This window comes from Nicotiana tabacum, chromosome 21, assembly GCF_000715075.1.
Source record: "Nicotiana tabacum cultivar K326 chromosome 21, ASM71507v2, whole genome shotgun sequence".
Taxonomy (NCBI): domain Eukaryota; kingdom Viridiplantae; phylum Streptophyta; class Magnoliopsida; order Solanales; family Solanaceae; genus Nicotiana; species Nicotiana tabacum.
In genome coordinates, this window is record NC_134100.1 from 27,880,356 (window position 1) to 27,892,146 (window position 11,791).

Consider the following 11,791-nt stretch of genomic DNA (forward strand, 5'->3'; position numbering starts at 1 on the left):
AATTCAATTTACCCTGAAATTGAAACCGGGGCATACCAAATAGTTTAGAAGTTGTAGTTTCATCTACAATTCTTTAACCAAGCACAAGTCCTTCGGATCAATTGCCAAAGGCAGGGGAAGCCAAGAGATATCATGATTGGAGGCCGGTACATTCAAATTAAGAGAAACAAAACGAGAGAGTCTTGTCGGTGAAAACCTTCGGGCACCGTGAGGCGATGGGAGCAGAGAAATCGAAAATGAGAGAGCTTGTTTAGTAAAAACTCGCAAAGAGTGATATCAAGCGACAACAAGGAGAGAAATGAGAGAGGTCGACTAGCGAAAACCCGCAAAGGGCGCCGTCGGCCGAAAAGATGATTCCACCTCAGAAAGTTTTGGCAAGGTTCCACTGGTTTGAGAACATAAATCCGTTTTGGTTCAGGAGGAAATGCAAGTTCGCGAAGATCGGGCATCTAGTCCAAAAAGCATGTCATGTCAATTTAAAGTCAGCATATTGCCTCAGATAAGTCTTTCTTGTCCCAAAAGGGACACTTCTCTTTTAAAGTTCGTTTTCTCCGCTCTTTGTTTTACCTTTCTTTGAATCCCTTTCATTTTAACCCCAAATTCCAAATGTGCTGGAAAGAATAGGTGGCAGGACCGGTTTCACGGAGCTCCGTTTAGTAAGAAGTAAATACAATACCCCGCTTCAGTGGTACGTCTGTCCAATCCCGATTGATCATGATGTTGATTGCTTTCGAAGCAAAGCCACACACACACCCAAAAACAAAAAAAAACAAAAAAAACGTCAAATCCCCACAGGGTCTCCCTTGTACAAATCCCCATAGGGTCTCCCTTTGTAAAAATCCCCACAGAGTCTCCCCTTGTAAAATCCCCCAAAGAGTCTGCCCCAGCAAATCCCCAACAAGTGTGCCTTGTACAAATCCCCACAGAGTCTCCCCAATAAAAATCCCCACTGAGTCTGCCTCGGTATAAATCCCCAAGCAGAATGGGATGGAAGAACCAAAGCCTTACACGGGCAAATCATCACAAAATTCGGGAATGCGAGTCTGAGCAGTTTAAAAGGGTTTCGCCTGTGAATCCAATCAATGACAGAGTTTCTCAACAGGAATAAGGACGGGACAAAGCAATTGGAACAATCAAGGCCACCGAACCAACCACCATTTTCAAACTGACAATTGTTCTTTGTTTGGAAAATTGAAACAGGTGTGATCCAAAGCAACCGTGCAAGAAGCAGGTGCTGCCCAAAAGGAAAAGAAATACGCGAATGCAAGAAACAGCTTTGCAATAAAGAATCAACCCAACAGGGAAGTTTCCCCAAATCCTTTCTTGCATTTTACTAAACAAAAGATGAAAAATAATATAAAAAAAACGAAAAAAGTGAAGTAAGAAGAAAATTCAAAAAAAAGAGGGTTAGTTAGAATCCCCAATATTTCCTTTTAGCCAGCATTAGTGCTCCAATCCCTGAGTTGCGCAGTTTTCTTTTAGCCAACATTAGGGCTCCAATCCCTGAGTTGAGCATTTTTTCTTTAGCCAACATTAGGGCTCCAGTCCCTGAATTGAGCATTTTCCTTTAGCCAACATTAGGGCTCCAATCCCTGAGTTGAGCGAATTTCTCTTTAGCCGCCATTAGGGCTCCAATCCCTGAGTTGAGCGTTTTTCCTTTAGCCAACATTAGGGCTTCAATCCTTGAGTTGAGCAGTTTTCTTTAGCCGACATTAGGGCTCCAATCCCTGAGTTGAGCGTTTTTCCTGTTAGCCAGCATTAGGGCTCTAATCCCTGAGTTGAGCGTTTTTCCTTTAGCCAACATTAGGGCTCCAATCCCTGAGTTGAGCGAATTTCCCTTTAGCCAGTATTAGGACTCCAATCCCTGAGTTGAGCAGTTTTCATTTAGCCAACATTAGGGCTCCAATCCCTGAGTTGAGCGAATTTCCCTTTAGCCAGCATTAGGGCTCCAATCCCTGAGTTGAGCAACTTTCCTTTAGCCAACATTAGGGCTCCAATCCCCGAGTTGAGCGATTTGCTTTTAGCCGACATTAGGGCTCCAATCCCTGAGTTGAGCGTTTTTCCTTTAGCCAACATTAGGGCTCCAATCCCTGAGTTGAGCGAATTTCCCTTTAGCCAGCATTAGGGCTCCAATCCCTGAGTTGAGCAGTTTTCTTTTAGCCAACATTAGGGCTCCAATCCCTGAGTTGAGCGTTTTCCCTTTAGCCGACATTAGGGCTCCAATCCCTGAGTTGAGCGTTTTTCCTTTAGCCAACATTAGGGCTCCAATCCCTGAGTTGAGCGAATTTCCCTTTAGCCAGCATTAGGGCTCCAGTCCCTGAGTTGAGCATTTTCCTTTAGCCAACATTAGGGCTCCAATCTCTGAGTTGAGCGAATTTCCCTTTAGCCGACATTAGGGCTCCAATCCCTGAGTTGAGCGATTTTCCTTTAGCCAGCATTAGGGATCCAATCCCTGAGTTGAGCAATTTGTTTTTAGCCGACATTAGGGCTCCAATCCCTGAGTTGAGCAACTTTCTTTTAGCCGATATTAGGGCTCCAATCCCTGAGTTGAGCAATTTTTCTTTAAGCCAGCATTAGGGCTCCAATCCCTGAGTTGAGCAACTTTCCTTTAGCCAGCATTAGGGCTCCAATCCCTGAGTTGCGCATTTGTACCTTTTGCAACATCAGGGCTCTGATCCCTGAGTTGCGCTTTTTAGACATGAGGTTCCCAATCCCCTCATCAATTCTGTAAATTTTCATGGCAGTTAACTCACGAAATTTTCCTAGTGAAACTGGGGCAGAAAATTTCGTTCGTTTGTTTTGTTGTCTCAGCAGGTCTGACCTCGAGGTGCATGGATTGAGACGACCTACGGGATGAGTCTCAATCCAGAATAAATAAAACAAATGGCTTTGTGGTACAAATTTTTGTGAATTTGCTTGGCATTTTTGTAGTTTTTATCTGTGATTGTTTAGTTTTATCAATTGAAAATACAAAAATATATGTCGCGCATAAAGCTGGGATCTTTTGCTACTATTAGGAATTAATTAAAGTCATATTTGGTTTTTGAATGAATAAAAAATCACAAAAATATTTGTCTTGTTAATTTTTTTCGTTTTATCGTTTAATGGTTGATTTTTTGTTTAATTAATATCTGATATTGTGTGTTAATTATTACTAAAAATCAATTGGTGTCTTGTGATATAATTTTGATTTTTTATATTTCTTATAATATTTTTAGAATTTTGTAAATTCAGATTTTTATGGGAAAGGAAAAGAAATAAGTTGAATTGGATAAAATTGGGATTGGGCCATTTCAAATTGGACCCAAAATTGGGCCCAAAGCATTTGTGTTGCCCGGTCTAGATCAGTTGGCCTCAGGGACGTCCAAACGACGTCGTCTTTATTATGCTTGATTTGGGCCGTTGATCTCAGAATGATCAACGGCCAAGATCACAAACCCTAACCCATCTCAGCCAACCCGACCCAGCACCATCCTCGACCCAATACCTACAGAGACCAAAACGACGCCGTCCCTTTTCAGTGGAAAGATCAAGGCCGTTGATCATCGATGATCCAACGGCCAAGATCAAACCACTCACCCTGTATATAAGCATGCCCCCCTTCACCCCGCGCCCTAAGCTAGACCCCCTCCCCCTCTCATCATCGTCCCTTTCCTAGACACCCCCTTAGAACTCTAGTGCCGCCCCCCTTTCCCCTCACCCTAAACCCGGCGGCAACAATGCCGGTGACCCCCAGACTAACACCCCTAGTACACCTCGACCCCCTGAACACAGATCCACAAGCCATGGGTCTCGAATCTTCCCCCACCGTCTCGAATCTTCGTTTGAAGATTCGAGCCGGACCCCAACCCATGCCAAACCCCCCCCCCCCCACCCCAAATCCATACCAGTTACTCCCCTGACCTCCCTCGTGACCAAACCAAGCTTGGTTTGGTCCGAATCTAACCAGAAAACCCCGAGTCCCAAATCCGCCCTAAAGAACCCTAGAAATCCAGAATCTGAGGTTTTTGTCCATTTAAACGAGAAGGTTGGGGTCTAATAGACCTTAATCGAAGTGTTCTCAGTTGAGAACACTTCGATTAAAGTCCGTTCAACCCCAAAAGAGGTTCGATTCAAAATCCGAGACATGGTCATCTGATTTTTAACCCTTTAAGGTATTTCTTCTTCTTTTCTTTGTTAATTCCATGTTGTTTTGTTTTGTTATTGTTTGTTCGTATGCTTGAATGTCAGTTTGATCTGTTTCCAATTATGTCAACTATTCTGCCCATCTCACTCGGGTCTTCATTTGATCGAATTTGTTTCTGTGTGTTTATTACGTATAATTGCAGTTTGTGCAATCGAGTCGAATAAGTTCCGTCAATCTGTTAAGTTTTCCACAAATCCCCATGCCTGTCAACATGAAATCATATCATGTGCTTGTTCAAGTTTGGTTATCTGCTATTAATTTGTGCGCGTTGTAATTCACATAGTCGATTCGATACATGTCGTCAATTAGTTTCAGTTTGGAATGGTATTAATATGACTCGTACTGTTGACTTGTTTACTGAGGCTTTTTAGAATTGATTACACTGTGTTTAGCCTGTTCAGTTGAATCAAGAACCACTTAAGGATTGGTTATAGCTGCAATTTTAATGAAAATTTCAGAGTTTAAGTTAAGTGGACTGCCAGTTTGAGTATGGGTTGAACCATTAGAGTAGTCTATAGTGCAAATACACCCTGGCTGACAGCTTTACAGATGAGAAGTCAGGTGTAAGGTGAGTTTAATAATAAAAGGCTGAAGATGCACATGAGAATGGTAGTGGAACCTGCTGTACAGCAGGGTATCCACTGCTTTTCTGAATTTTAGCAGTTTAAAGTAGAAGAAACCCCATGCCTAGACCACCCTAAGTGGAGATGACAGCCTTTAAGGCTTGTTTTAAGTCCTGGGCAGCCTGTCTTGAAAGGAGTTTTCTTCCTTTCTATATAAAAAAAGAGGAGGCAGAACAATCAGAAATAGAGGAGAGGCGTTTTAGACAGTTTTCAGCCATCAAAAACATCCCTAAAAATCGATCTCCCTTTAGTTTTCAGCAACATAAAGAATCAGAAAAGGAGATAGAATAGGGACATCATTTGAGACTTAAAAGAGTTTGTTTTTAAAAGAGTTGACATCCAAAACAACAGAGAGACTCTTCAATTGAATTTTTCTATTCAGTTTCGAGTTTAGTAGTTGAAGTTGACATTCCAGTTTGATTTCAATTTTCTGGAACTTCTTCCGAGATCTATTGGTCCAGTTTTGGTATAATTCAAAGTTCAGTTGAGTCTTTTGGGTGTTGATTTTTGCTTTTGGGTTTACAAATCATTTCGGGTTTTGTTGGAGTGTTGTTTCTGGTTTGGAATTGGTATTGTTGTTGGTTCGTTACTACTGTTGTTGCTACTGCCATTTCTTTGCTGCTGCTGATTTTTTCTACTTTCTCCTTCTTCTTGTTGTTTCAACATCCAGGTACACATTCGAATTTCACACTGATGTAGCAGTAACAATGAGTATGAAATGAAAGAAGCGAAGAATTTTTAATCGCTGGGTTTTGTAACTATAAGTCTTATAAAGTCTTAATAGATTGTATGATTCTTTAAGGTTGTAAGTCAACGGAAAATGCATGAGGTCATGTACTTAATTGAAACTTAGTTTGTTTAATACTGTGATATGTAGTTTGTTTAGTAGTATACATGATATAGCTATGTAATTAGTGGAATGTACAAGTAGTTAGTATATTGATAATTAGACTTCATCTCCAATCATGTTTTGTACATATAGGGCGGGTGGCTTTTAACCTTGCCGAATGCAACGTAGCTTTAATCTTTTGAGTTTTTAACTTTATCGGACTCCATTAGGCAGTTTATAGGACAAGGTTCGAATTCCATTAGTAGCATCTTCTAGTAATTAATTCCATTAGTCTCGTTTAAATGAGTTAGTTTAAATTCAACTTGAAGAATGTTTAGCGTGAGTTTAGCATTTTATTAATCTTGTATGCAATTTTCTTTATCAACTTAAAAGCATGTTAGCTAATGAAATAAGGCATGAAATAATTCCCCGCCTCATAAATAATTAATCTGATAATTAATAAGAGGCCGGAGCTGGTCAAGCATGTTAATTTAATTAGCGTATATTTTCCTTCATTTTTAGAGACAAACATAATAGAAAAAATATAGTCGCTGTAGGTTTACCCTTTCAAAAAATGAGACGAGCCTCGCCGAATAAAAAATGCAAATTGCGGGGCCCTCAATAATTGGCCGTAATAAAATACTTAGAATTCGGGATGGATTGTTTAGTGAATTTCACTGCCTTCCCCAAAGATAATAACGCGCTAGACTCTTTAGGCGCGATTTTAATCAAAATACCTTCTTAAATTCGGGTGCGCATCTATGTGACCCAAATTCAAAATCTCAACGGAGTCGGAATGTATTAACAACCACGGGTGCATTGATTGTGACTTGGTTCGAGATGCGTTTTCACGACGTTGCAATTCTTTAAAAAAAATAATAATAAAAGCATTTTAAACTTAATAAAAGCACATAAGTCATAACATGTATTTAAATTAGATATTTAGCCATTATAACAATTTAAGCGACCGTGCAAGAACCACGGGATTCGAGGGTGCCTAACACCTTCCCTCGGGTCAACAGAATTCCTTACTTAGAATTTCTAGTTCGCAGACTTCATTTGGAAAGTCGAAAATATCCTCGATTTGGGATTCAAGATAAACCGGTGACTTGGGACACCAAAAGCCAAACCTTTCCCAAGTGGCGACTCTGAATTAAATAAATAATCTCATTTCGAATATTGTCACTTAAATTGGAAAAACTCTCTCGCGCATTTTACCCTCCGGGGCGGGCGCGCAAAAAGGAGGTGTGACAGGGACGACTAAGGCAGACATAGTGTGAAAGAGCGTCAGACCAAGTACATACCAAAGGTCCCATAACGATATATAGTAGGGGAAAACCTTCAGTAAAAGGGGCGCGGTTTTTCACTTCTATTTCTCTTCCTAGTTCTCTCTTCTGTAATCTTGATAACGAAAAGAAGAACGAAGTATTCTCCAAGAAAATATGTAAAATGGTATCCTCCATTGATTAATGGGAGCCATAACGAAAATTTCAATAAGATTGGTTACCTTTATCTCATCTCATGTATTATTTTTCCGATTAGTTTATTGATCTAGAGTTTATTATGGTTGAGTGAGATTTACCCCTTCATATTTTTTAATTGATTTATTCAAAAAGATTCCAATATCTTTTGAGTCAAATAAGTACCTCTCATTAGCACGGGTAGCGAATAACTCTAATCACTTGAGACAGAGCCTATGTTATCCTCTTCTCCAACAGTATTTTTATTTTTGGCATTCTTAATGGGATAAGATGCCTCCATAGCAATTCCACACTTGCCAGAATTTGTGTCTTTTACATTACGCTCCATTTTGATGTAGCCATCTTCTCCCCAATTGGTGTCCCATGAGTTCCTCACAATCCAATAGTCTACTCCTTTTTCCCTGTCATAGCCAACTACCACCACACCATGGTCCAATTCTGTTCCGCATTACCCGCTAAATATGCCTTGATGTCCGAAATATATACCAAAATTTTAAGGGGCATTTACATCTATACCCGTTTTTTGAGCCACGTTTTAACTTGTACCCGCTTTACAAAAAATATTGCAAACGTACCCTCTTTTTCGCATAACTTCAGCAGACGGGGCTGAAGTAACAAAGGCAATCACGCAAAACTTCAGCATTCTAGTAGCCGGGCCTGAAGTTCAGCTCTAGAGCTGAAGTTGTTTTTTGTAACTGTCGGACTTCAGCTCTAAAGCTGAAGTTTTTGTTTGTAACTGGCGAACTTAAGCTCTAGAACTGAAGTTTTTGTTTGTAAGCTTCAGCTCTAGAGCTGAAGTTTTTGTTTTGTAACTGTCAAACTTCAGCTCTAGAGCTGAAGTTTTTGTTTGTAACTGGCTTTTTGTTTGTAAGCTTCAGCTCTAGAGCTGAAGTTTTTGTTTTGTAACTGTCGAACTTCAGCTCTAGAGCTGAAGTTTTTGTTTTGTAACTGTCAAACTTCAGCTCTAGAGCTGAAGTTTTTGTTTGTAGCTGGCGAACTTCAGCTCTAGAGCTGAAGTTTTAGTTTTTATAACTGGCAAACTTCAGCTCTAGAGCTGAAGTTTTTGTTTTGTAACTGTCGAACTTCAGCTCTAGAGCTGAAGTTATTTGGAAGCTAGCTTGAGAATAGGATCTGCTCAAATAAGCTGGGGATCCATCCATCAAACAACCTGTTAGTTTGTTAAAAATCTTTGGGGTAAAATCTCAGCACTGGGCTCAAGAATTTTTATGTGCTAGCATACTCAATTTAGCTTTACAAGAAACAACTTTCACCTTAATAATATTTATCAAAACAACCCCAAAAAAAAGAAGTAAATAAATACAAATTAATCATCCCTGATTGCGAGAACAAATAATGAGCTTCGTAATACGATTAAAATGCAAAGATGTCGTCACTTAACAATGGTATCTTGATAGTTTTCACTCACAAAAAGAACTATGGAAAATAATTTCTTTTTTAATCATATAAAGGTACAAAAGAAAGTTTTAACTTCTATGCACCAACAGTTTAAAAGAAATTTTACCTAAAAAATAATCTGCACCAACAGCAGAAGAAGAAAGAAGAAGAAAAGGAAGGAGGAGAATGAGGAGGAGAAAGGGGGCTGAAGTTATTTAAAAAGTGGGTACAAGTTAAAAGTTTTTTTAAAAAAATGGGTATATATTAAATGGGAGCGATCAAATAAGACGCCCCGTGCAATTTTTACGATTTTAAGTCAGTAAATATGAAGAATCGAAGTATTTACTATTTTGTGATGGCAGTTGCAAATCTATCATAAATATATAATTAGTATCTTTAAAAATTGTTCTCATGGTTCGTTTTTTATATTCTTTTTTTTTGTTTTGTTTCCGTAATTACAACAAAAGTTGAGTTAGTTTCACCTATCATCATTAAACTTTATGTACTATTAGGAAAATATTTTGGATATGACTTTTGTCATATCAAATACACTCTAAGTGAAAATCTCATTATAGTGATTTAAACTTTTCCAATATAACAGTGCCAACTGAACTTTATCTAATATAATAGTAATTGAACTAAGATTTACCTAGTATAATTTATATTTTATAACAATAAATTCTATCATCAAGGTAATTTTATTGTTGTGTGAGGGCGGTTGAGAACTTATTACAAAAATTGGACATCAGATTATAAGGTCATGAATTACCGAGGAGTAAAGCTGAAAAGCCCTGCTGGAGGCATCAATGGCTACGCTAACAGGTTGATGTGCCACGGCCTTCTGAAGTGATTTTTCATTTGCAGGCACATCTTCATATCCATCTATGCTAACAACCTTTGCATTCTTCTGTAACATTTCAATAAAAACGAGTTTAACTTTGTATATAATATTTATACAATCAGGTCATCTAAAATTATTACTTGGAGGCTTAATAAAAATGGTCACTAATTTGTTATTACAGATTAAACTATACTGGTAACGTAAAAAAAATTATACTTAAAAGGAGCGGCCGAAGGAATTAACCTACCCGAACAAGATCACAAGTGTAGTCGATGCCCTTGTAGGGATAGTGAGTGTCAGTGTCAATACCATCATTGGAAATGATAAATTCAAAGGCATAGTCCATTAGCCCACCATCACAACCATCATTGTAAATTCTGTCACAATCTACTAATTCTTGCTCCGATAGAGTGATCATTTCTCCTGTTCTATCTGGTTTATGCCTTCTACTGCAGCCACTGTTGAGAAAGCCCAGCAGCTCCCTGTAAATACAATCCACAATCCAGGCACTTCTTTCAAAGGTCTACGTACGACCCTTGGATATTTCACATTTTATATATTATATTTTCAACACGCCATTCTTACGCGAGGGCTTGATTCTTTTTTTATAATGAGAGGCGGTCATGAGACTCGAACTCAGGACTATCTCTGTCTGCTTTGATACCATGTTGAAGTGTATGATTATTCCAACTAAAAGTTTAACTTTTAGCGAGAACATAATTTATACTTAACTATGTCTTCAACAACAATCTATTATATGTTACTCTCACTAACGAGAGCAACAACTACTGATGTTGGGGAAGCAAGCTAACTGAATTCTTATCTACTGCTAGTTTTATTCCGCTATAAATCACTACTAGAAAATAGGAATTAGCGATAGATTAGTGACAGATTTGTTAGCTACGAGCGATTTATCGACAAATCAACGACAAAGTTCATAGCTAATTTATTTTTTTATTTTTTTTGTAGTTAATGTATATAACAAATGCACATCTACGTACCAAAAGGTTACATCCTACACTTCTAGCAAGAAAGAATATTGACTGGAATAATAAAAAGTAGGAATACTCATTCAAAGAAAAAAGAGAAGGATGTACCACAACTTCATTGGTCCTTAATAGGAGCAACTGCGCCTTTCTTCCTCCAATCAACAGATTCAGGTAGATGCTCGTTAGCCCGAGAACCATAACGTTGGCTAGCGTTCTTGGACTTAACAAGGCGGCGCCTAGCACCACTCCTTGTACCCAAAAATATGGCCCTATATTCCTCGTTAGTGAGATCAGCAAACCGGTTCAATTCTAGCTCGTATGTGCGATTCTTGGAGTTATTATATTCACTAATAAACCTCAAATTATCTTTAAAAATCTCAAATCTTTTCCCCTTTTCTCGTAGCCCATTATATGTTTTCCCATGTTCCGCCAACCATATATCATATATACCCTTAACCTCCTCATCACTCGCCCAAATGTCGTTATTATTGTTGTTATTGTTGTAAGCATGTCAATTGCATTTGATAAGGACGCAAAGAAGATGAGGAGAATATATAGTGGTTACTACGACTATATACATAGTTGAAAGCGCAACGAAAAAATTAACAAAATGGGGAGACTAGTAAAGAATGTAAAGAGGCTTGACGAGTAAGTGAAGTGCCAATTTTTTAGCTTATAAAGATGAAAAACTGGAATAGTGGATATTTATTAGATTATCTTTGGCCAATTTATAAATATGTAAGGAAAACACTTGCATCATTTTTGTCAATTGGGTCTGCCAACTGATTTTCTATAAGAATGAACTGCCAAACCGCCAAACTGTCTTTCTTAACCAGTTTTAACAGTTTGGTGTTTGTAACTTGTAGATATTTGGACAATATTTGATTGAAGTAGAAGATGGAGTATTTGTGATTGAAGCAGAAAAAGAATACTTGGGAAGTATGTGTTTTTACATAATTTCGATCGATTGGAGAAAAAAAAAAATTGAGTTAAAAAATTATTATTTCACTTGAAATACTCTTCAAATAGTTTTCAACTTCAAAATTCTCTAATTTCTAGTTAAGTTGAAATAATAAGGAAATTTTCAAAAAAAAAATGATTTGCAACTAATATTTATGTTCAAACAGTTTTTATTTTCAGCCATGGAAAGAGGCTACGTGAAAAGATCACTTAGGGAATGCAAGATCTAAAGTTAATAGATTCAGTTAAATGAATAATGTATTACATGTGCACATTTTTAATTCGTATCAATAATTCGAGTCTAAAACATAATTAATTCATTTCACAAAACTCAACCTAGATTTTACTTTAAACTTAATATGTCATTTTTTTGTTTTTCATTAGGTGTCCGGTATCTATTTTGAGATTTCAACTAATTCGAATTTGGCCCATGTTAGATCCACAAAGGGGGAAGCGCATGTTCCCGATTAAAATCTTATAATTTTTA

General features: G+C 38.0%; 1 protein-coding gene across 1 annotated transcript; it reads right to left on the reverse strand.

Annotated features, from left to right (window-relative positions):
• Window positions 1-7,312: 7,312 nt before the first annotated feature.
• On the reverse strand, window positions 7,313-9,934 carry LOC107813475 (cysteine proteinase RD21A-like). The gene is made up of 5 exons (XM_075241753.1): window positions 9,930-9,934; window positions 9,603-9,837; window positions 9,284-9,421; window positions 8,664-8,719; window positions 7,313-7,520 (listed from the first exon to the last, which is right to left on the reverse strand). Exons 1-5 carry the CDS (start codon window positions 9,932-9,934, stop codon window positions 7,313-7,315), a joined length of 642 nt encoding a protein of 213 aa, XP_075097854.1.
• Between the last annotated feature and the right edge of the window lie 1,857 nt (window positions 9,935-11,791).

What these genes read in the sequence shown, in the direction of transcription:
- LOC107813475 (XM_075241753.1), bottom strand. An exon ending in ACACTTGTGATCTTGTTCGG is followed by an intron (nt 9,422 to 9,602) that starts GTAGGTTAATTC and finishes GAAATGTTACAG; the next exon opens with AAGAATGCAAAGGTTGTTAG. An exon ending in CTTTTCAGCTTTACTCCTCG is followed by an intron (nt 8,720 to 9,283) that starts GTAATTCATGAC and finishes AAATAACTTCAG; the next exon opens with CCCCCTTTCTCCTCCTCATT.